Genomic DNA, 26,543 nt, shown 5'->3' on the forward strand with positions numbered 1-26,543 from the left:
TTTCAGATACACACAGCCCTCTTAAAAGTCTGCAGGTGTGTGTCCTCCACCTTAGATCTATAGCCAGAGTCTCCTGATGTAACAGACATTTAGTTTGTTGTATTGACCAACCACAGTAATGTATGGACAGCTCCCTCTGAGCCAGGAGCTGTCTGTGTTTTAGAGATATAACGCACAGCCCAAAGGCATTCAGTGACTTTAACATCCCTCTGCTCTTTTCTGCATCTGCTTTATTTTTATCCCTCCTCCCTCCTTCTCCCCTCCTCTCCTCCCTCCCTTCAGCCACCAGCATATCTAGAGTCTTGTTTACTTTCCTTGAATTATAGTCGCTGTGACTGACTGTCAGCCTCAGTCCCACCCCGCAGAGACTGCAAAGTTTACACACTCGGACACTAATTTATGCTCCATTCATGTTCTTTTAGTGGAGGCTGAAATTATGAGGCGCGAATGAAACAAATGTGGCACATGAAGAATAGATTCTTAATTTGGTGTCCCTGTTGTTACACAACCAAACGAGGCTCATGATCAATGATGGTGCTTTGTCCTCCGGCTCAGCAGATGAAGCAGGCTGACTTTGTGTGCAGATAGACAAAGACGGTGCACACACACACACACACACACACACATACACACTGAGTAATTGAAAGCCTCACTGCTGGTCCTTTACATCTCGTGTTACTCGTGTGTGCGCTTCATATTTCAGGTGTGGAATTGAATTACTTCAAATAAAACCATAGACCAGGGAAGGCTTACAATTGTGTTACCCAGAGACAAAACTCACAATGGTTTCCTTTTTTTCTTGCAGATCAGGATGTTGGCTGTGCTGATGGAGCTGCAGGGGGAATTCATTCATGCATCCAAGTACAGACAGTCAAAAACTGTTGGATACCAAATCACAACTCTCCCTCAGAGATAATAAATGTGGAAACTGGCTTTGGTGATCCACATAATGCAATTTTGCACAGTTCAGTTACCAGAGATGGTCACGCACGACCAGAAATGCCTCCCAGATTGTACCAGAGCCAAAACTTTGATTCTTTTCCAAATGACTGAGAGGAGACGGACGCTGGGGCTAAATGACAGATAAGAAGACAAACTTTGTCTTTGGTTTGCGGCTTTTAAAGATTTGAAAAGAAGATTAATCCAAGTCCATTCTGGTCCACTAGTTTTCCCCTTTTTCCAAATGTGCTTCATGTGAATTCATCACTTTCAAATTTAAGGGGAAACTCACTCATTCTTTAATTTTGTTTGTATTGTGCGTCAAGTCGCATTAGTTTCACATTACGTAATCTGTGTTGCTGCTCTTTTGCAGATAAAGCAATTGGAACCGCCTAAAGGCAGCATCGTGTTATGTTCTTCACATTGATCGATTTTCTTACGCTCAGCTCCTTGTGTGTTTTAACATCTCTTTCTGGTTTCTGAGCTGTTTCCCTCTTCTTGTTTTCTCTCCTCTGCTGGTAACCACTCAGCCATTTGATTAAATTATTTGCTGAGACCAAGAGAAGAGAAAAGAGGCTTCTCTGCCTCTGTCAATAACTGACCAAAGAATCTCATCAGCACCAAAGGGATATTTCAGTTTTTTCAAGTGGGGTTGTCTGGGTTACAAATCACTAGTGATTGTCTTGGCTATGACAGATGGCAGTCAGCTTGGCCTTTTTTTAAAGTTATTTTCATGCCTTTAACCAGAGAGGACAGTGGATAGAGCAGGAAACAGGGTGAATGTGTAGAGTGATGTGGGAAAGAAGCCGCAGGTTGGATTCGATTCAGTTGGATTAATTTGCTCAAGGGCTGCCTTCTTGTGGTCCCCACAGGTTATACTGGTACCTGAAGCTTGGTCTTTTAAAGTAAACTACTATGAGAAACAGCACCCAAGCTGGGCCACAGTACTCTGCAGATGGGGTGAGTCCTACCCAGTAATTATGCTGCTAATTCACAGAGACTCCAGCCCAAGCAGCCAAAGAATAACTGATATAAAAAATGTTAAAATTCAGGTGAAATTTGGATGAAATTGGGGCTGTGAGGTCACGGTGAGCTGGACTTCACCAGGATTATTTATGTTGTCATTTCTGTCTTCATTCAGCTCCCCTTCCTCTTGGAGCTCTGCAGGTGACGCCTTTAGATAAATAAAGCAAACAGCTCAACGTTTAACAGCTCAGAGAGTCTCACCAGCTCAAGTGTTGTCGTCTGGATTTCAGTACAGGATATTGTTTCACTTTTTCCAGAGACAAGCAGCAGTCCCTGTTTTAGGGAGAAGGGTCCAGCTGCAGGCTGCAGTCGCAGGGCTGCAGTCGCACATGCGCAGTGTAATACGGAATAGCTTGCCTTGGAAAAAAAACGAACGTATGTGACATTTATAGGCTACTTTTTTTTTTTTTTTAATTATGTAAACGTTGGATAATTTTACATCAAATTTACGTGTAGAAACTGAACAGTGAAGAGCATTGTGTAATGTTAATGTTAAGCAATGGCGATTCTGTTAAACTAGCGTAAATTAATTACACTATCGAACCTTATTTAAACGACACCAACAGGAAACTGTGTGATTGAGTTAAATGCACTTTTTTTAATTAAGTGGAGACATTGCTAAAACTATCATGCAAATTACAGTTATTAAATACGGTACATGCATTTCTAAAGAGAAAAATCAATGTGAACTACATTAACCAAGCAGTGATTTTTATGTCGGTACGGTGTACCTGTAATGTACAGTGAGGGGGTTTGGTTGATTGGTGGGTGGGTGGCAGGTGAAGGGGAATAAAAAATATTATTGAAAACAGAGTTTGTGAGTTTGATGAGGAACCCTCAACCTACAAAATAATGTCTAAGTTAGTGCGTGCATGTTAAGATTTTTTATAAAAATATTTTTGTTATGAGTTAACGGACTTTTTTTTTTTTTGCCAATTATTGTTGCATAAATATTGGTCAATTACGCCGCAAACGTGTCTAATGGGTTCAGTTTTGAGAATCAGCGCCGTGAGCTGAAAGACAACTCTAATTCACTGGTTGACGCTGTTGCAAGAAAAACAGCAGCCGTGAGACTGCGGCGTGCAGAGATGCAGCTGGATACAATCGGTTTTAGGGGAATGAAGCCAACGTGCATGCTTTAGGAGTGTATTTCCACAAGTGTCCACTGGAGGCAGGCTGCAATATCCCCAGAAGATCTAAAAACCATATTGCAGGGAAAATGAACATATCTTACAAACAGTTTAAGAGATGGCTCTGAGCACATCTCTGTATCCACATTCTGTTCAATTATTAGAGCATTTTAACAAATCACTTTAATATACTAACTGCACAGCTCTGCACTGCGACTTTTATACTTATATCGTAAAACCAGTTTTAACTTTTTCTTTTTTTTTGTATCCCATTATTTTTTTTATTATTTTTTATCTGCCTTTTAATTGATTTTTTTAAAAATATGTTATCTCTTTAAGGCACTTTGAATTGCCTTGCTGAAACGTGCTATATACATAAACTTGCCTCGCTTTACCTTACATAGGGTGAATGTCTCAATAATTAATTTGTTTTGAAAATACTAATTTTTTGAATTTTGCATGATTAGAAGCGCAGTTGACTTGACAGATGTGCTGAGTCAGTCTTTCCAACGTGTTGGCTTTAAAACTCAGCATGAAAACATCTGAACCTTTGAGTGATGCTGCAGAGACTACATCAATGTTTTATACAGTCTAAGATCAGAAACGTTTGAGGTCCAGTAGCTCCTCAGGCTGCTCTCACATCCTGAGTCTCCTCACTGTTTCCCCACCCTGAGACAGAGTGTTTTACCACAGTGCCAACAGGCAGAGGAGGAATGTGTTGGATCTCCTTCATGCTGATTTTTTTTTTAAATGATGTGTGTGATCTGGTTGTCCCTCACGTCTTTTCTGCTTTCTGTTTATGTTTGGGTCTGACTAATCAGAATCAAGTCTAACACAGCTGGGTGATTAGTAAAACCCTGGTGGTGATGAAACAGCGTCTGTCTCTAAAATTCCTCCTCAGCATCTTCAGGAAATGCACCAACACTATCAAAAATCACTCTGAACATTTTACATATTCATGAAGGCTGCAGATAAGAGTCGTGTTGTTACACGTGCTCTGATCCTGACGTCACAAACCTAAGATTTAAGTGATTATGCAAAGATGACTTTCTGACTCTAACAAAAGTTGTTTTTTCTGTTTGTCAAGAAATAACAAATATGGACTAAATTTGTCGTAATGATGCAGAGAGCACATTGGCAGAGGAATAATTTGTTTAGTCATGTTTATGTGATGATTAAAGGAGACTTGAAAACAATCTCTCATTTATGATCCCTCTGCCCTTTTCAAATATCGCAAAAAAAGTGTTTAATAAAAGAAATAACTAAGCAACATTTTCCCACCAGTGTCTTTGTAGAGTCTATTCAACCATTTAATAAAATGTACTATACAGTTAAGAAAATGTAAATACTGCTTTCGATGTATCTGGCAGTCTTCTGAGTTTGTGTGTTCTGTGATCGTCCTTCAGAGCTCAGGTAATGTGGCAGTGTCTCAGACGCTCTTTAAACTTTTAACAGCTCCTCTGGGAGAAAAGATAAGGGGCTGAGGAGGAGAGAAAGGAGGCTTCTCCGCTGGCTTTGTGTTTACGTCCTCTTCTTTTATTCAGTTTCTTATATTATTTTCTATTTCTCTGAGCCTCCCTTGTGTCCCCCCTCCTTTTTTATAACACAAAGAAATAACTTTATTTTTTGAAGTTGGCTTTGTCCCACTCTAGCTTCCTTTCTTTCTCTCAATAAAAAATATGATTATGCCCATGTGGCCTCTCTATAACCACTACCACAGACAAGTTTGATGATTTAATTCTAATATCGACATGTCGGCTCCAGAACAAGTGAAGAGTCAATCAGAAAATCGTGTCAAAACTCGTAATCTTCAGCTGAAGTCATGCAGTCTGCCACTCTCCTGTGGCCCTCTGCCTTTCTCTTTCTTCCTCTCTCATGGGACACTTGTGATTGATGCTTTGTGAGGTAATTATTGAACACCAAATCCCTCTCCAATTTATGGCATTAAGGATTTAAAACGGCCACTTCACTTACTCCTCAGGCCAGAATACAACTGAATTAAAAATGGGAGAGTAAATCTGATGAGCCTGTCTGAAAACACTCCATCACCCAACCAGAATATTAAAGACATGAATCTGAGCAGCTCTCGCTGAGGGTGAAGCACTTTGATGTATCGGCTGTGAATTAATGAAAATGAATGCAGAAAACGTAGCTTTCCTGAAAAGTTTGATTCAAAAACATGCGCAAAGGGAGTTAGAGTCTTGGATGTTTGACATTTAGACAGAAACAAGATGTAAACTCTGGCAGGTTATCAATGTGTGCTGAGTCCTGCCGGCTTCCAGAGATAGATAAAAACTGCACACACTCTGCTCCCTCCAGCCCAAACCCCGCCGCTCTCCTGCCAGAGATTACCGGGGTCAGCGCTGGGTTAGGACAGCAGGATAAATTTACATTTATCTCAAGGACTACTCTGTATGTCCACTGCTCTGAGCAAAAACACACACACTCACCTGAGAAGAATTATTCAGGAACAAAGACACACACAAAAAGAGGAAGAGTTCATTTTTTAAGTAAAGTCGATGCTATGAGGAGGATCTGTTTTAACTGCACTCCCTCGCCACCTTCTGGCACAGAGTCTTCGCACACTGTCGTAAATTACATTTAGTGAGGCATGTGTTTGTTTTGGAACTAAATGGAGATCAGATCAAAACAAATTTTCTTTGTTCAAGACAAATTTTTACTGGATACGACGTGCCGAGGTAAGGTATTTATCAGTATAGCAACATAGAGCTACGGTTTGAAATGTGACATCAAGCATATGTTGTAGCTGCCGGCTATATGTTAGTGACATCGGCAGCCTGCTGCTCTGACGTATCTGTAGGCTAATGTGACGACAAGTTAACACTGTCAGTTTGTAAGTAGTTTAGTAGCCATTTATATTTAGCATAGCTGACAGTCCGGTGCTCTAAGACATGTCTGTAATGTGTAACGTTAGTGAATCCTGGTTATGTCCTGCCAGTCATCTACCAAGCAGAGCTAACGTAACCTCAGTCTTCATTTTATTGATAGACTCTCAAGTTTGAACAGACCACTACAGAATAACTGCTGACTGTGGGTTGGAATGAACTTTAGCACAAACAGCTTAGCCCTTGTGTTAAAGAGTGGTACAGCCCAAGCTAAAGGCTAATTAGCCTTTAGCTCAGGCTGTATCACTCTCCCGTTTATCTTTCTTCTGCTCCTTTGTCCTTTTTCTGTCTGACAGTTAGGCTCCTGTGTCCACCATCACTACAAAATTAATCAAAGAAATAGTTTTCAGCAGAGCGAAACACAGATCTCTGTGTTTTATCTCTTCTCACTACTAAACTTTGTCAGCCGGCGTGGTGTTGTCATAGGGACCTGTTGTCAATCAGGCCCTGGTCGACCCTAACTAGAAGCTAAGAAGTAGAAATTTAAAATAACCTGTAACCAGCAATATTAGTGTTGATAATTAGAGGTGTCCCAGTCCGATATTGATATCGGATATTGGTCCGATATCAGCAAAAAAACAAGTATCGGTATCGTATCGGAATGCATCCAAAATCTCCGATATAAGCAGTTTCTGTTACCCATTGGTTCATAATAAATGGGTCCGTTTTTCCTCATACCAACTGTTTATCTTTATGTCTTAACTTAAACAACTTTTAAAGTGTCCTGATTTTAGGTTCCAGAGCAAACAACAATGACTGGCTGTCAGACCTTCCTAGAGGTAAATAAGATCAGTTTCATATGTGAGGATGGGCCGATCGCCGATCACTGATCCCCCCAAAATTAAGGAATTTGGCATCAACCAATGAGCTAACCGATTCATTGGTGCATGTCTAAAAGTTACTTTATCTTAAGCCACACAGAAGCCACGAAGCTGTTCTCACCAAAACCTGAGTCAGTCTCACATAAAAACTTGTTAACTGTAGGGCTCCAACATCCATTTATTTAATGCAGCCAGAGGCAGCTGGTGCAATTTTCTCAAGGGAGCACTTCGACAAAATCCAAATTATATTTTTAATTACTTTAATTCATAAAATCAGGAACTATGTCCATGCATTTAATTCACTTCCTGAAGTTAAACAACGGATTTACAGGGGTTTGTCAAAGATGTGCCACATCACTGTGCCACTCTGAATGTTTCAACTCATAAAACGTAGGTATGAGGAATCATTCAGGTACACAACAGATACAGTATAATCCATACCAGATTTGTGCAAATGTCCATTTAACTCACTCACTCTTGTTAACATTAAACTGTTTCTAAGATGCAGTCTATTTTGGGATTTCTCAGAAAAAAATGTTTGCCTTTGTTTCAGCTTCTGTTGCGTTGAGCAGACTCCACCACATGTTGTTTCTGTGCAGCTGTGTCGCTCTTTCCCACTGTTTACACCACGCAGAGGAGAAACTGTTGAGCTCAGCCAACAGGAACCTGGATTGTTGTGATGAATGGATCTCCAGCCTGTTTACAGTGACTGACACGACCACCTCTGGTCACATGTTGTCTTTAACCAAAGACTGTTTCTGTTAAAACCAACACCCAACAAGGTCAAGTTACTAAACAGTGTATCATCACTTTCTTTAAATGCATGAATTCAATTGAACATGAGAGGAAAGCTGTGAAAAAGTCATAAATTATGCAGTGGTAACCCTGGGGAGTATTAGATACATCAATGTGAACTGTAATATTCAACTCTCCCTTTTAAAAGTGTATTTATACACTGTTCAAATTACAAACTAAACATTTTATCCGGTGCAGTAGTTTTTGGGTGGTGGTTTAAATGCAGCATGATGCTGTGAAAAAACTTGACTTTAAAGAGGTGTAAAATACTTTTTATATCATTTAAATAAATGAAAAGTAACTATTCAAACCACTACATGTTCATGTTGAGAAACCCCTGAATCTGTAAACTGATCTACTCTGCCCATCTAAAGATAGCACAGGCTCTTCAGGAGACTTGCTGAAGTGATGAGGTCCTCACATGAGGAGGTCTGTCCATGGCTCTGCCTGTGAGAGGTCTTCATAGGGCTGGCTAATCAGAGGGAAGGGGGGTTTGTGGAGGGGGGAACTTTAAAGTATTTAAGAGACTAAAATAAGGGTTTTCCAAAACTCCAGTGTGAAAGTTTGCACAGGGGTTCTCAAGGGCCAGGAATAAGCCTAAAACACAACATCCCCTCTTCAAGATTTGACTGAGCTGTTAAAATCAAGGCATTTTAATTATTCAGGAGATAGTGCCTTGTTGTTTTTTCTTGTCCCAGGGTAGATAATGTTGTTAAGAGTAAGAAGGAACAACTAATCAAACCTTTGACTTTTGAATTGTTATTTACGTACATACCGACAATTAGAGCAGAGCTGCTTTCGTCTATTTTTGTTTTGTTAGCTTTCCTTTGTCACTGCCTAACTAGCTGAGTACACAGATGATATTTTTAGTTCATATTAGCTAATTGTGAATTCACTTAGAGGATGAATATTAATAAATAAAAAACTAAATTTGAGATGCTGGAAAGGTTTGTTTTTAACATGTGAGGAAAAAGTTGTTTACCCAATGAAATGTGTAAACAAGAACATTGATTCAGAACTTCTGATATTTAACATTTTGTGATAAATAAGAACATCTTATACACTCATAGTCAAAGTTTTTATTCTGATTCTGTTTCTGACATCAAGGTTAGTCTGCCTCTCAAATAGTCACACGAGGGATGTTTGATGCCATTTTTTTTTTTTTTTTCAGATCGATACCAGTACAAGAACTGCCACTTGGGTGCCCATCAATACAGAGTGCTGACACCATTTATACATTAAATTTCAATTAACAGTGACAGATCATTTTAAACAAAGACAGCACAGTCACTCTGCCATTAAGTCCAATATAAAACACAAATAACTCTCTCTGAGTTTACAATTTGTTATTAATCAATAAGAATTGCAAAATAAAACCAACAAGTGATGGAGTTTAGAAGTTTTTTTTTTACAGATACCTAAAGTGCACAATAAAACAGTTTAATTGTTAACTCTCCCTGGTTAGTTCATGTTGTCTGAATAGGACCTGACGCACATTTGTCGTGGTGTTAGACGCGCCAACTTCTGGTAAGGAGGACTTACACGGCCTAACCCCAAATTCACACATAAAGCGTGAGCTCCGCGCACTACACTGTTCTTAGAAACCACTCTGGTCAGTCACTGCATTCGCACAGCATACGCTGCGGCTGTTTCACTGCGAGTCTGTTTTGGCCGGAGTGCGCTGCAGAAACGTGTCAATCTTAGCAGAGCACATTATACCAAACAGGAAATCAGATGCAAAAACGATCAGAGTATCCAGTCATTACAAAATACAGCTCCATGTTCTGGCTCCTGATCATAAATTTCATCCTTGTCCATCAAAACTACGTCACTGACACATGGCCAGAAGTCATCAGCAGGTCAGATCCAGATGAAATCAGAAATTTTGGACAAGGAAAGTTAATCTTGTAAGTGAAAAACTTCATTATTCAATAGGACACAACACAATCTCTCTATAAGGACACCAACAGAAAGGAGAAGGCATGGACTGAAGGAGCTGAAGTTTGAGGAGGACCAGGAGAGTTCAACATGCTAATTAATTACCATGAAAGTTGTCATGAGTGGGATTCCTGGGACACGTGATTCTCCTGTGATCTTGTGATCTCAGGTATCCAGCTGCTCCAGAGATGCATCCAGTGTGAATTGGTACATGCCCCAAAACTGTGGGGCTAAGTTTTTTAGTTTTTTTTTGCCTTGAGTATCGGCTGCTAATATCTGCAGCCTTCATGAGTACCTATACCTTGAAATAAGGCTGGTATTGGCCTGATACCCAATACTGGTACTCGCCATCCTTAATTCACACACTGTATGTAAAAATCAAAGACTGAATCTCAACTTCAAATGCTGGCGGCATGAACCACAAGGAGAATGTAATGCTGCTGCCAGGTGGGTCTTAAAATCCAATCATCTCAAATCAATATTTCATGCATCTATTTGCATTCTGAAATCCATTAGGAGAGGCTTCCCGTCAAAACGCTGCAACTGTACACAGCCTGCAGGATTACAGTGGGCCCCAGGTTTAAATGGAGAGTTTTAGCATAAAGAGCAGGGCGCTCGAGCAGAGGAGAGATGCAGAGTCTGTGCAGAGGACGGGGGAGTGATGGAGCAGTTATTATCAGAGGAGCTGAAACTGAGCTGTAAGATAAAGGCCCCTCCCAAAGCATTTAGTTCATAGCGATGTGCTGTTTGATAGAGGAGATCAGCTGAGGACATGCAGGAGCTCCTCACAGACAGACAGGCAGAGAGAGAAAATGAAGAAATGTTTATCTCCTGTTTTCTATCCCTGCAGAAACTCAGCCTCATTCATTCCCTAAAGCATATTTTTAACTCCACCTCTCCTTCTATCTCTACCTCTCTCAGACATATCCTCTATTTGTCCTCTTCATCCATCTTCCTCTTACTTTATCTTTCTATTCACACCCCTAACCCAAACCCAGGCAGGCAGGCAGAGGAGCAGAATGAATGATGATAGGATGAGGGAATTTTGGCCCACTCCAACCCAAAGCAGACAGGGACAGAGACAAGCAGCAGGGCCATGTGAATTAAAGATGACAGCAGTCCTGCTGCTCATGCCCGGGCTGAGACGAACACTGAACACTGCGGCTGAAGTTCAAGAGCCAAACACACAGGAATAGTGGGAAACACAGGAGCTTTCACAGAGACAAACATGAGAGCAGCAGATGGATTTGTTTACTTTTGCGGGCAGCTGCCCTTCTATTTCCAAGAAGGAGCATCGACATGCAAAGAGATGCTTGGATGGACACACACACACTGATACACACACACATCTACAATGTTCCTTTAATCTGCAGTGTCCTCTCAAGGGACTGATGGCGGCGTCACCAGACCAAGTATGGGACTTAATCCAAGCTGTATCTGCTTTTTTAATTGAAAAGTGTTTTGAGAAATTTGAAGGTCAAACGATGTTGGATTTTTCTTTTCAAGTTGAAAACGAGGCTCTAAATGACAGAAAACAGCAAATATTACAACCTAGTGAGGCAGTAAGACATCACTGTGGGTTCAAACTGGCATGAAAAACTCTCAAAGAAGAGCAGACACATGAAAAATAAAGTAAAATAAGCTCAGACGTGCAAACAAAAAATGGAAAGGTGAGGTTTTACTTTGAAGTCTGTGCATGTTTGATTCTTGCAGGTGGTAAAAACTTGTTTGGTTGGTGTGTAACTTGCTCTTTTACAGATCTGTAAAGCTGGCAGAGTTATAAAGCTGAAGTCTCTTTGATTTGTGTTTTAAAAAACCCTGGATGTCTGATTCTGTGGCTGTCCTCAGGACATCACAGTTCCAAGGTCATAACTCGTGATCTCCTGATAAATAAATGACCAGTAGACTTTAAAACAAAGTAGGAAACTTCATTCTCACCAGGGAATTTTAAGTTTCAAATTTAGTTAAAAGTTTATTCTTGAATTTTTAATTTTATGCTCAGCTCTTGAGTCAACATGGGGGAAAACAAAAACAAACAAACAAAGCAAAAGCGATTAAAGCTGTGCGCAATGCAACAAAAACTGTTGTTGAGGCTTGAATTTTCCTTTAACTGCATGTTTTTGCTCTCCATTGATGATCTAGTTCTCCCGCTGCCATCATGACAGGAAGAAACAACCCCACTGTGTTTCTGAATGAAAGATCTTAGTAAGTAGTCTACAAGTAACAATTAAAAATCTCTCTGCAATGATTAGAATAATCAAATTAAAGTACATAATTACAGGTTATCAGCAAGCTAAGCATACATATGCAGCTAATAATAGTGGTGTCTGCTGAGCAGTTTTTAGTGTGCGACCTCTGCTGCTGTAAGTTTTGGTATTAAGTTAAAAAAGTATTGTATAGTGAGGTGTAACTTTCAGCTATTCCACCTGCAACACAGCATGAACAAGTTTGACCAAACCAAACAAACAACACACACCTGAGATATTCTTACAATGACCCACAGCGTCCTGACAAGGTACTGACATGTGAGACTCCAGCTAACACACACACACAAGCATTAAACTTGCACACAAACTCACACAGCAGTTTAACTTTCACAGGGCTTTGTTTTTCCCCAAACACTGCTGTTAGGAGCCGATACAGAGTAAATGTGTGTGTGTGTGTGTGTGTGTGTGTGTGTGTGTGTGTGTGTGTGTGTGTGTGTGTGTGTGTGTGTGTGTGTGTGTGTGTGTGGATGATATTTGGGGAAGCTGGGACACCTCTGAGCGGTTTTTGAGGATGGTTCCTCACACGGAGCGCCAAAGTCTTTGCAACTGTGTGGACTGACGAGACGTGCAAACAGCAAAGTCCAGTTTCCTGTTGCCATCACTACTGAAAGTATGATGCTATACATCAGACAAACACAATCCTTGCATTCACACTTGTAGTCTGCCCCTGCAGGGTGAAAATGTGCTGTTTTGTGAATGATCTCTTTGTTGCTAACCTTGCCTCTGCTGTCAGGGAATAAAACACAGCTGCATCTGAGTTCTTTGTGCCTGTTTCCTTATCGTCTGCATCTTAAACATTTATCCTCTGGTGCTAGCCCTCGCACAGTCATACAGGTTTCTCACACTCAATGAATCACACCAAGGGACTTCTTCCAATCAAGTCCATCTGTGCTTTTTTGAGAATCTACCGACTACTGGACTGCTGGCACAGCTCTTGAAATCCTCATTTCAGCCTTTACAACTCATCAAGCATTCTGCAACTGTCCCTGTCCTCTGCCTCCTAAACTCTCCACTATCACACACACTCCTGCACATGAGCCTTTGGCTGCCTCTGACTGCCTCTGTCTGCTCATTTCAAAATCAATACAGGGGTGCTGCTGCTGACGGCGCCTCAGCAGCTGGTGAACAGCTGCAGAGAGTTTTCCTGCAGTCACTGCGCACACAAAGCTTTCAAACATGTTCTTATTTGAGGGCAACAGATCATAACTGGGGAGGAAACTCTCTGCAGCACAGCTGAAGTTAAGAAGGGAAGAAAACACTCAGGAGCAAGAGGTTTCTGAATTCAGTGAGAGCTGTATCCATTACATCGCAAGACTTCATTACTCTTGCATGTGCATGTGACTGTCAGTGTGTGTATGCATGTGACTGCCAGTGCCGGTACTGCATCTGTGTGTGTAGCTGTGACTGTGTGTGTGTGTGTGTGTGTGTGTGTGTGTGCTGTCATTTTTTTGTCTTTTGTGTAAGATACAGTAAGCCATTTCATTATTCCCCCTGTGTTTGCTGACAGATAGTGGACAGGCCTCAGCGAGCAGCTCGGGCTTCATTATCCCACGCCGCTATGGGTAGATACAGATCACAGGACATGAAAGGCTGAGACACACACACACACACACATACACACACATACACACATACATACAGCAGCAGCAGCAGCCTGCAGGGAAATTTAAGAGAGTGTGACGAGAAGGGTTTGTACATCTGAGTAGATTGAAGGCTGACTTTTTGCAGCATCACAGTCTCTCCATCAGATATGAATAAAACAGGACTCTCACACATTTGGATCTTTTCTCACACAAATGCTGACGTACTGTAAACACCATCCCTGATAAAAATGCTGCCAAATTAGCATCCAGTTTGACATTTGGAGCTAAAAGAAATAGTGTGACCACTCTGTCCTTGAGCGAGGAGGAACAGTAGAAGAGACAGCAGTCATCACTCACTCTGACAGACAGGCTGCAGGCATCTCCAAACCAGGAATTTATGGGCCCAGTTCACATTTAAGTATTATTATTGATCAGTTAGTATTGGCTTGGCTTTGGTCCAGGGCCCTGGGCTGCAGACAGCTAAATTTACAGCATGCAAACACTGGTTCACTCACCCTGTCCTCCTCTTCTCTGAGGTCTGGCATGGTGCTGATACACAAGCTGACTACTGTCACCGCCACCATGATCACTGACATGCAGGCAAAGATCTTCCCCGGTACGCCGGACTGCGGATTCTCCACCGTATCCCTCAGCCAGTTCATCACCTTCCTGTACCTGGTCTCCTCCACAGGTACGCGCTGCATGGCATTCCTCTGCCTGCGCTCCTCCTCGCGTCGTTCCAGCTCGTGCACCTCTTCTATGCGAGTGTACATCTTTCTTTTGCAGCAGCGCTCCATGTACGCCATCTCCACGCCCCAGTATGTCAGCTCATCGTGCAGGGAGAGGACACACATCTCCCGCAGTAGGCGCAGTTTCCCCGCTGCCAGAAAGTTGAGGATGACCCGAAAGGCAGACGGCGAGCGGTCGAAGAAAAACTCCTTGCGCGCTTCGTCATAGTCGTCACAGACTCTGGCGATGTCCTCAGGTGATCTGCAGCCACAGAGACGGCCAAGTCGTGTGAGGGGGAACTGCTCCAAGGTGCTCCAGGGGAAGGTGTAGCGGTTTCCCCCAACGTTGATCAACGCTAGCAGGGCATGGTCTATGGACAGCAGTTCCTCTGGCCGACGGATGAACTGAGCCCTCTTGTAGTACACGCCCTGGAGGGTAAAAACACAAAAAGTTCAGTGCAAGAAGCAACATAGAGATATGTCTGTAACTTCCTGAATACACTGGAAACGCTGTTTTCATACCTTGACAGTCTCAGTCTCTGGGATCTCTGTGAAGATTCGGTCCAGACTGCTGTCATCGCTGACGGACAGATTGCTGAAGTCATGGTTGGCGTTGCTGATGATTGGCATGGCAGCATCTGGAAAGCAGGCTGCTCCACACTGGGCAGCTCAGATCAGATCACGTAATGAAGACACAGAAAGTCCACTAATTGCACTGGGTGTAATTCTTCTTTTTAGTCCCCGGACAGAGCAGTCCTCTCTGTATGCTGCGTCAGACAACCTCCATTAAATCTTCCACTTGGGATCAGTGTTCCTTCCTGAGACAGGGCCTACTTTTAACAAGCTGAGCATGAATATGGCTGTGCTTTTCAGTCTTCAAAATTCTCATTACAAAGACTTTTCTTTGCTTCAACAGAAGAGTTATGGCTTCAGATTCCAACCATCACGACAAAAAGCCCAGAAAACAGCAGAACGAGGAGCGACAGTAAACCTGTTGTCACATTAGTACATTGGTGAGTTTTGACATTCCTGTCAAATGTTCACAATAGACTCATGAGACGGGTCAGGATCCAGTATCGGATCAGCGTGTAATCCCAGTCTGGAGAAGGAAAGCCTGAATAGAGGGATTGATCAGTGGCTTGGGGCTGCAGAGGAAGAGCTGGATGAGTCAGGGGGCCACATCTGATGCGGTGAGACGTCCAGGGACTGAAGGAGATCCTGTGAATCTGTGCAGCAGGATTAGGAAGAGCCTAGACACGTCGTAGCATCATGCAGGCACTGAGAGAGGAGGAGGGAGACAGAGAGAGGGAAACGTCAGAGCAAAACTAGGCTGGGCTGAGCTTTCGTGAGGGATGTGACAATAGAGTAAAACGGGAAAGGGAATAAGAGGAGATGATGTGAATACACAATACAGGGTCAGACCTCAATGAGACTGGGGATCTATAGGCTCCTCATCCCCCTTTATCTTTCTGTCAGTCAGTCACAAAGAAGCTCTTCAGCTATAATGAGCCGGTCACTGTAGCTGGAGCAGGATTTAAACCGAGAGCAAAGGGTCTCACTGTCTAACGTCCATCAGGACCAGCCTGTCTGGTTTGTGTCAGTTTGTAAGAGAATTCGAGAATAAACTGCAGAAGGAACAGTCAGGTCTGTGCTGCTATTCACACCATGAGAGAGTTATTGGCTGCTGTGGATGGGCAGCAGGCCGAGAAACAGACACTGTAGCGCGGGGTCCAAAATGTTTTTCTTGGCTTTACTTTCCTCCTCAAACTTACTGGCACGGTGAGACGCTGCAGCTGCCCAGAATGGCTCACCCTGCGTCTCAAACTGAAAGAGTTACAGTGAAGTCTCACAGGGGTCCTGTTGATGTATTACGTATGCTTTATGTCTGCATCTGACTTAAAGTTTCTTCTTTGCTTTAAGTGCATGTAACAAAAGACCAACAATGAAACTTTTTGACCCCCTCTTTGCTATGGGTGAGTATTAGCAACATACTCACGGTATGATACCCATCACGATACTAGGGTCACAATACAATAATATCACGATATCATAATATTGTGAAGCATTGCAATATTCTACACAGTTAACTATTTGATTGAAAATAACTTTTCTATTTTATTGTGTTTGAATCAATGAAAGTCAGATGCAGTGTTTCATACACTTAACTTGAAAACACAAAGTGCATCAAGTTTGTCACATAAACTACAGTGACATTAATCTAATGCTGCAAAGAAATGATTGGCTGAAAGACGTGGTCATTTGGTGAAACTGATAAACGTCACTTGGTGTAACCAATGATACTTATAAAAAATCTAATGCTGGACACAATATGACTATGATTATTATCTTATCAGTCTAGTATATAATAGTTAAATCACATATTTAGTGCAAATCAAATTTACAAAATGTAAATACAAAATTAAAGCTTATTGCCACTGTCAGGGCATTAAAGTGATACTCCGGGATGGAACAAGTTGGGTCCTATCACAAGGTTTAGGGCAGAAATTACCCCTACAGCAGTGATTTTGTGCAGCAGAAGCCCAGAGCGCTCGCACCAAACACCCCCTCCCTGCTCCTCTGCTGGTTTCCTCTGCACTCAGACGGGGCCAGTTTTTACTTGACCAAAAACACAAATTAACGGACTCCCACCGAAAAAATCTGATATCAGTCTGCATTCACACTTTATTTAGAGAATTTTCAGCGCTTTACTTTCACACAAAAACACCGCTAAATAAGGCTCTAGTTCTGATCGTGTCTCTTCGTCCTGGCAGACTACCTGCGTTTGTTTATATCTGGCACGCCGTGCGCGCGGACTGATACACTTAGCGGCGAGCGCCTTTAAGTTCCGTGGCGTTGCCCCTCTTCTCCATGCTTGTTTTGGTTACTCATCGAGTTTTTCTGCCAATTTCACTTCCGGTTCCACCGCGGTCAGCAACAGACATTTACAAAATAAAAGCATGTGAGCAACATCCACTAATGTGCGATAAAATATTCAACGGCGTTAATAGATTGACGGGTTGACGCAAAAATAACGCGTTAACTTGCCCAGCACTAGTTTTTGAACTAACTGACCCAAGAACTGAGAGAAAACACTGATGTTTACAGCATCAAAACTCACATCATCAAGTTTGAGAATAAAATATTTTGAATATAATTTCAGATTATATTTATTATACTGTTTATGGGCAACATACAGCAGAGTAGCTCTTTAGCGCCATCTACAGCAGTGGAGGTCTGGAAGACGTACTTCCAACTTAGCTAAGATATGGATTTTAATCTAACAAAAATACAGATATAAGTAGGGATTGAGTGGTTCATTAAGAAAACCGGGACCATCTGGTTTTCCTCACTCGGTTTGGAGCACGTGTGCACCATTCAGTTTGTGTTTTTCTTTTTTCTTCATTTTACAGCTCAGTTTGAAGTGAGTATATAGCTCCAATCATATGCATACACAATGTGAGGCAAAGGATATAGCAGAACAGTTGTGGGGAAGCGTGTGTGTTGTTTACATGATGAACGGGGAAAGCAGAGTTGGAGGGTGTACCTGTGGCGTTGTGTTGTCCTGCTGTCTGGGAGCACTTTAGATCAGATTTCAGACATCTCTGGCGAGTTATTTTCAAAGATGACAATTCGTGTGACTTTTCTTGAGTTTGGAGTCTCACGTTGAGGTGTGTTTTGATTGCCTGAATGGGCAGCGAGTGCTATCGTAAGTCCCTGTCCCTCTCACGCAAGTGTGTGTCTCATTTTGGTCACTTCTGCTGGTCCCAAGCCCAGATAAAGGAGGAGTGTTGAAATTTGGACATTAAAAAACAAACAAGAATGGACAGAAGAAAGTTAATTTGAAGTTTTAAACATATTTATGATGTTGTGTTTTACCTGCTTTCTGTCTCTCTCATGTTATTTCTCTCTACTACAGAGTCCATGACAATTGCATGCACATGGATTATTCTACAAATTAGACAGCAGCATCATTTAGTGGCTTTTAGTGACTTCTGGGACAGACAATAGGATTTTTCTTACTAAGAGTTGGCATGTTGAAATTAGCAATGTTTCATTCAGCTTAAATTGTGTTTAAAATGGGAAACAGCCTCATTCTTTCAGGTTTTTCAGGACTATACATGAGGTAACTGATTAAAAATAATCTGTTAAAAGTGGATTATTAGGGTATATGGTAAAAATAAAGGTGTTTAAAACAACAACAATGTACACCAAACCAAACCGAAAACTGTGATAGGAACCAAACTGTGGATTTTGTGAACTGTCAGAGTATTGCAAAATATTGCCATATTAATATTTTTTTCACATCTCTACATTTGGCTATCACTGCATCAAAAGCTTAAATGTGAGAAATCACTTCAGAAACGCTGCATTCAGCTCAAAGCACTGTTAGTTACACCTGTGCTCCTGCTGATATAACATCTGAAAATGTGTGCGGTGAAAAGGCGACTCATTCTACGGGGGACAGATAAGAGCACAATCACCCAGCTTCACAACCTTTACAGATAAAAGCCGCTCAGTAAAAAGTGAAGGTGGGAACGGTTTTGATTCAGAATGTTTTGGTGGCTCATGATGAAAGAGCTCGGTTCAGTCTGAAACAGCTGGAAGCGTCCTCTGGGACTCATTGTTCCGCTGCTCCCTGTATGCTACCACTAACAATAAAGCTGACTTACGTTTGGGTGGCTGCCCTGCACTTTCCTCCTGCCAGCTCCTGTTGTCAACATAAAGCTGGGATAGAATTTCTACACCTGGCATTCGCTGCAGGTAAACCAAATTCTCCAAGGGCAAATCCAGATCCTTTGACTCCGGTTTCCCTGCACACATGCTGCACATATCAGTGATCTGTCACTGTGATTAACACTGATTCACACTCCTGATGTCAGAGCAACAGTTGCACTTCAGGATTTGCTGACTTTACAAAATAATATTCTAATCACAGTTGAGGTATTTCTGCTGAGCCACAGGCTTATTGGATATGTGACTGGACAGCACAGACAGTTTGAAGCATTGGACCGCACCAACATGCGTCACTAATTCCAATCTGAGAGGATCCGATCCTGTTCTGAAGGAACCAATAAATCACTTCTGTCACCATGCTGGGGTTTCATTTCCACCTCACAGTGGGACGAATGTGTGATAAACTATTTATTAATCGATTTGTACTCCCTGAGGATGTGGCTGGTTTTTCTTGGAGAAAAGTTAATTGAAGGAGGTGTTTGTACCAGCACACTGGTGTTCCCTGTTAGGCTAAGCCCCCCTCTGGTCCTGTACCGGGCAAAAAATCCCAACAGCAGAGAGAGTGTGTCTGAGAATGTGGGGAGCAATCTGTTTTCTCTTTGCAGAGAGTTTGATGACATGCAAAGGTTGAGTTATTTCACAGAATAAATTCACCGTGGACATATTCAAAGTATATTCAATCAAACTTTCATTGAAGTTCTATGGAAATGTGAAAACAAATTAATGAATCAACACTTTTCTCAACTCGTTTTTGATTACACTGGCACGTGTGTGTGTGTTCATGACAGCCTCATTCTGAATTCAGCCTTCACTCAGAGAGCTAATATGATATTCATGGTCGAGTCAACAGAGGCTGCATTTGTCATGAGCGGGTGGAGGAACCTGCGCCTCATTTGGATCCAGCAGCTCGCGCTCCAGCTCGCCAAGGCGCGTGCACACGCTCACGCGCAAGGTGCCAGAAGTGTTAGGAGCCCTTATCAACGTGGACCCTTAATTACGCCTGATCAAATTGGGCGATTAATTAAGATCTCATTACCGAGCCGTGTTTAGATTATGTCGTGGAGGGAAAACTAATAATGAGACATGTGAAGTCAAATGTTATTTAGAGGGCACAGGCACACATGGCGCGTGGATAGTGGTTAATTCTATAAGGGCAAGAATTTGACTAACTTTTAGTGACAGCTCCTTTGTCATACACATAATTTAAATTGTATTTCTGAAGCAGTGTCAGCATTTTGAAATGCTGTCAACATTAATCAAAGCAGCATCCTTCCTTCAAGTAATCTCACAACATTATAACTTCAGACTAAAATCATACCCACAAACCCCGCAGAGAAACTTATGAGGTTCCGCTTACCGTCCGGAGCCCCCTGCTCCTCTCCAGACTGCCACACAACCGTCTTTCTGTGTAAATCCCTCAGCCCTCTCGCTTCCTCTTCGATTATTCAGGATCAAATCAGGTTGTCAACCAACATCCCATTCCGCCTCATGGCAGCAAACGCTGCGTCTCCGGTATCCGCATCATCCCAGCCGGTGGAAGGCGCGCAGAGGGTCTGAACACACCACTGATGGAGGCGGGCTATGGTTAGGCGCGCTGAGAAAGTGTCCCGTTACAGCTCAGTCAGTGGTGCAGCAGCAGCAGGAGGAGGAGGAGGAGGAGCAGGGGAGGGGGGGACGGAGCAGGGGTGCGCAACATAGAAGACTCCCGCTCCTCAAGTTCAAGTTTAAGCGTAAAGGTGAAAGCAAGCCCGTGGGGACGCGTAATTAAATGAGTGAAAGGCGACATTCCACCAGAACTGCTCGAGCTGCGTGGCTGTGCCACTCGCCATCGTTTTCCTCTTAGATAATATGAAATTCAAGGACACTGAGGAGACGCGCTCATCCATGTTTCCTACCCTTGCCGCTTCGCGCGCAACAGGGGGCGCGGTTACCTCCCAAATTACCTTCTTTAAAGGTCGCTACATCACTGTGCCTGGAGAAATCTGAATCCAAAATTCAGACTGGCTGGGTGGAATGTGAAATTGATTTTATGATCACAAAGGAAATGAAATGCTGCAAAAGTTAATAAAACAGTGAAACGGTACAATCTGATGGTTTCACAAAAACAAGTGAGAACAGAAATCTTTATCCTTTTTGAAGGTGGTTTGCAAAACTGAGATTCTTTATTTTTCACTTCTTTGTACTTCACTTAAAACAGAAAAATAAAGGAGCTCAATACTTGTACATCCCAGATGTAAGGAAAGAAGCAGCCCTTCAATAGGATCAGCTGTATAGTCAAAAAACTTTTCTATAAGCATATAAAGTGTTTAAAATGCTTGTTTTGAGAGAGATTTCCACAGAAGTTGCATGTAACAGTAGTTGAGAGTAAAAAAAAATGGACACCAAAAAGAGGAGAGAAAAGTTGTGAAGGGCAGTGATACATCTCTGTGACACAAAGCAGCTGGTCAAACTTGTTGCTGTGTTTCTAAATAAACACACCTCAGTGTTTAGCCCTGACTTTGAAAACCACCTGGTCTGTTCGAACACATGCTGGAACACTGTGGAACTTTTACTGTGAATTTACAGTATCCTTACATTAAAAATAAATAAACAAATAAAGGAAGTTATTTCAATTGAAGATATTCAATAACAATAACTTACTGTGTTTCAACCACTGTGTGCCGTGATATACTGTAAGGTGTGCCGTGGGAAATTATCCAATTTCACTAAATTGGTCTAAAAAATAAATAAAATAAAATAACATGCCATTGTCGAGTGGCTGTGCTTTAAAAGTAATGTTCTTTCTTCCATGTCAGTAGGTGACAGAAGGTAGCTCATAGCCTTAATACTCTGAGACATGAGACAGGAGACAGCTGTAGTGATGCATGAGACAGGTAGCCATGACAGGGGTGGAGAAATTTTTGAAAAAAACTTATCCAGACTTTTTGCCTGGGACAAAATTCAGACCCTAATGAAGGCTCTAGTATGGGAGGTAGTCAAAGAAAGTAAAGATGGTGAACTCAAGACTGTACAGCAAAATCAGAATCAGAATCAGAATACTTAATTGATCCCCGAGGTGAAATTTCATTTCAGTTACATCCCTTTCAGGCCATGTAAGAAGACAAACTCAGACATGGGAAAACAGACGGGATTTGACATGAACCTAGGAGCTCGCCAGCTGCCCAGCGCCCCTTTGCAATAAATATGAAATAACATTTGAAATAGAAAGGGGATAAAAAATGTCAATTCCAGACTATTCCCCAGCAGAGGGCATAGTTTGAGATCACGAAAAAAACACCTCAGCATATAAGCACATGATAACAATAGACAAAAACTCGAAGACTTGCACAACTGTCACTGCTCAGCCACGGAGGGGCATGCATGCAGCCTTACTTTGGCATGTGCGAATCAACCCTCTGCAGCTGAAGTGTAACGGAGCCAAAGAAGGAGTTGAGTCCAAGGTTTTGTGGGTGCCTCGTAACTTTTTGTGTGTGCATATGTGTAAGCCCATGGACTTCCCCCCTGCCCAGACTCAACAGTGTTTGCCGTCGGATGGTGGCCATGGAGACGATCTTGAAGAGTTCTGATCCAGAGACAAATGCTATCTTTCATTCAGATTTACTTCGACCGGGATGCGATGAAACTGACTGTGGGGTGTGCTTGGTGTGTGGCGAAAAAATTATCCAACAGTGTCACAGTCCCAAAAAATGTGTATACGCCGCTTCCAAATGAACCACCAGGTGCTTCAAAACAAACAGGGGGACTGTTTTGTTTGCCTGTGCGGCAACTTGGCAAAACAGCCGACTTTTGTGGGAAAAACCACAAAGGAGAAAGCCCTCAAAGCTAGCTACCATGTTGCTGAACTTGTTCCTGAATCCAAAATGTTGCACACTGTGATAGGGTCATTAATACCACCTGCCGGATCTGACGAAGTAAAAGGTGAACAGGACAGGTTTTGCGGCAAGTGAGATAAGAGACTATGCTATTATTAGGCTACTGAGTGTTATTTTTGTTAGGTTGTACTTTTGGTTGGTGGTGGGACTTTTTTCAATGTTAAAAATCTGTCATGGCTCAAAAAAGGTTGAAAAACACGTCTGTACTGAGATGCAATTTACTTTAGAACAAACTTTCACCAGAAGTCACTTGACTACTGTAGTTCACCGATGCACACATTACACTGGCCATAATATTTTGTGCAAATCTAAATTTTCATACACCATCACACCAGTGGGTTGCATATGTGCTCTGTCTATAAAGGGCTCGAGCTGACTTCACTGTGAAGCACACAGGAGGCTGACACTGCACCACACCAGCCAGTTTCCAATGAGCAGTGGGGTCTCCTAACAGCTGTGCTTCCTCCTCATTCACTGCTACAATAACTGTTAGGTTAAGACATTAAGTGTAAGCTGTAGTTCTGATCTTTAGCTGTGAACTGTACTTTACTGCAATTAAGAGTATTTGGGACCATAGGCAACTGTTAATATCCCCAGAATGCATTGTTTATAAAAGTGTAATTCTGTTATACCAAAATACAGCACTGTTGGGATTCTGCTGTAAATTTACATCAAACTCTTAAAGTTTGCGTATGCAATGGAGCTCACAGAGGAAAAATTATGTTTGCAGATTTGTCTGCGTCGCTGGCCTCACGCTTCCACTTTGTCCTTGAGAGGCAGCTCATTAGGTTGCCTGCGCCTGAGGGAACCACTAAAACAAGCAAACACTTTGCCCGGGTCCTTATGGCTGCTAAAGGGGGCAGACAACACATTAGAGAGGGGAGAGATGGAAACTGAAGAGGCGAGGGTCAGTGTGTGTGTGTGTGTGTGTGTGTGTGTGTGTGTGTGTGTGTGTGTGTGTGTGTGTGTGTGTGTGTGTGTGTGTGTGTGTGTGTGTGTGTGTGTGTGTGTGTGTGAGCATAGATGTTCTGCTTATTGAATCCCTCCATCACTATTCATTAACCTGCAGGGCTCAATATGCCCAGGGCCGGTTAGTGTATGCAACATGAGACTGATCACACACGCTTCGCTCTCAGTCACCGTTTTTTTCTTTTTGTCTCACAAAGGAGACGACGTTTCAGTCACGCCTGAATGGATTATGTGCCCTGCAATCTGCCTAACTGAGACAGTAATGCAATATGCCTTTTTAATTCTGTCTGTCATTTTCTCATACACTATTCACACACACATGCAGGCACACACACGTCTCTGTCTTTGCACAGGTGGTAGATGGGGAACACCTCCAACATTGATAAAGATAACTTATTTATGTGTTTCACCACCTCCAGCACACGCTCTGTGCCCCTGCCTCGTTGTTTTTTATTAACATCACACACACCACTCATACCTGCAGCTGCTAACCATCCATCTCTCTCACACACACACACGCAGCACGTTGCTGTAAGCCACAAGCCAGCACACACACATTTAAGAAAACAAAGATAGCTGCAGCCCTGTTGGTACTAATGGCGAGCCTCAGTCTGGCGGATTAAGAGTTTAATCCCTCACAGGCGAAAGGAGCTGAGATGAGATCGCAGCAGCCGGCGTGCTGGGGTCTGATGAGTCTCAGTGTGAGGTGTGTGCATGAGAAGATCAATGAGTCACTCAGCTATTTAAAAACTGTTTGAACGCTTGCACACCGATGGCCACCTGAAGGCCAGGCCAGATGGCCCTCTCCAACTTCTCCTCCCTTTCACCTCAAAACTTTCATTCCCGCCTCTCCTCTGATTCCCACTTTCTCCCTCCTCGCCCTCTCTGATTCTCTTCCTATCCTCTCCTGCTGAAACATGTTTGATCTCAGCACCAGTAAGTTCTGATCAGGTTAATTGCTCTCCCAGTGGACGTTATGAATAGGCAGATTAACACTTGGTGGCCTGGATGGAATAAAGAGCAAGGACAGAGGAGGAGAGAGGGGAAAAAAAGGCAGAATCAGCATAATGGAATAGATGACTCCAGGAGGGATGGGATGGGATGAAGGATTGTCTCATGGAAGGCGGGAAAAGGGATTGCAAAGCAGGAACCCGGGAGGTGAATTAAGAGGAGAGGACAGGTTGATGTAACAGCATGCTGATGGGGGAGGACAGCATCTACATCAGGTCTGTTTAAATTAGTGTCTCAGACAACTGGGCTCATATGAGCCTAAGATAACATTGTAGGAACATCCAGCCTCTGCGGTGTTCAGCCTTTAACTGTCACTGTCGACAACAAACTTCAGGGCATGAACAAGTCATCTGGCTTACATCAGATGCTTCTTGTATACGAGGCAGGATGGCTACACTGAAACAAGCAAACTCAGACAGTATTTCAAGCTTTGACAATAAGAAATTGACAGCAACAGCAAGAGAAGCTCCTGCCTGGTTACATTGAGAGCTGTGGGAATAGATCAATAGATTCACACCTGCAGAGACAAAAGAAATGACAAATATCTGTATGGTAGACTTATAAACTGCTTCTTCACATTGTGGGTGTTTAAACCTTTATCATGTTTGCTTCCTGATGTTATCAGAGTCACAGGTCGCAGCAGCAGGAAGTGGTTTAGAGTTCAGACAAATCATCTCACTGAATTTTTTTTTTTTTTCTTTTTAAAGCTCAGTCCTGAGAGCCGGTCTCACTAAGGACTCAGCAAACTAAACCATAGTTTAGACGTTCATCACACATTAAAGTGAGAGTTATAGGCTTACACAGCCATCCATGTACTCTGTTTACAGTTTCTACCTATTGGGGGTCGTGGGGGTTTGACCTTACCCAGCTGTCATTTGGCACAAGTCTGGGTTCACCCGGGACAGATTATTAGCCTAAACTTACATGTAACAAACAGCCAGCCATTCATGCAAACACTCACATGTATGCTGACCAAGAAAATTCACTCATGAAACTGATTTTTGATTTTTGCACATATCTGAAGCTATTTTATGTGAAAGCACAAAATATATGTCAACCACATGTGAGACATTATTTTTATATATATACTGAAATTTACAGAAACGTTCTTCAATTTTACAAGTAAGTATGTCAGTAATATCATAAAAGCAATAGGAACAGGAAGAAGAAGAAGGAGAAGATGATGAAGGTGGTTGCTTTTGTTTTTTTCTGGAATACTTTTTAGTGATTCAAATTGTTGTTGTAAAACTTGACAAATGTTGGCTTTGACTGATCATGAATCAGAGGAGCCTCTGATTCCTCGGTGGCTATGGCCACCATAGCCACCGAGGAATAGCAGCTCCTCCATCCAAGCTCCTCATCATCATTCTCACTATCAGAAAATTGGACACATGTTGTTCCAGAGCGATGACAAAAAATTGGTCCATGCTTTTGTTTCTTCCAGGCTGACTGCAGCAGCGTTTAGGCCACCTAGGGCCTCTAAAAGTAGTCTGGGAAGTCGTACATTGGTTTGGGCTCTTCTCCTTTTGAATCACCTACTGGTTGAGTTCCAAGTAGACTTCAAACTCTTTTTTTTATATAGGTTATGGTTAAAGCTGGATCAGGTCTGAACCTGCTCTTAGTTATGCCTGGGGAGGGGCTATGTTAATGACCCACTTAAGTTATTAATCACAGATCTTTCTGTAAGTCTCTGAGTTTGTCTTGTAGCTTCCTCTAGGTTGTTGCTATGGACGGCCTGCTGCTGTGAACCTGCAAAACTACTGCAGCTATGGCTTATTACAGCTTCACCATGATCACCTCTTTAATGCTGAACAACTGACTACA

The 26,543-nt window shown here is 42.4% G+C and overlaps 1 protein-coding gene across 1 annotated transcript in view; it reads right to left on the minus strand.

The window, feature by feature from the left end:
• Positions 1 to 20,755, minus strand: part of kcng4a (potassium voltage-gated channel, subfamily G, member 4a) — a 47,644-nt gene extending 26,889 nt beyond the window's left edge. Inside the window, exons 1-3 of the mRNA XM_074677716.1 lie at positions 20,225 to 20,755; positions 14,656 to 15,411; positions 13,921 to 14,562 (exon numbers count right to left, since the gene is read on the minus strand). Coding sequence (XP_074533817.1) covers positions 13,921 to 14,562; positions 14,656 to 14,763 — 750 coding nt within the window. The 5' untranslated portion in view covers positions 14,764 to 15,411; positions 20,225 to 20,755. The remainder of the gene's footprint in view (positions 1 to 13,920; positions 14,563 to 14,655; positions 15,412 to 20,224) is intronic.
• Positions 20,756 to 26,543: the final 5,788 nt, after the last annotated feature.

Source organism: Halichoeres trimaculatus, unplaced genomic scaffold (assembly GCF_033239565.1).
Source record: "Halichoeres trimaculatus isolate MK-OKI-2021-1 unplaced genomic scaffold, fHalTri1.1 fHalTri1_scaffold_10, whole genome shotgun sequence".
NCBI classification, from domain to species: domain Eukaryota; kingdom Metazoa; phylum Chordata; class Actinopteri; order Labriformes; family Labridae; genus Halichoeres; species Halichoeres trimaculatus.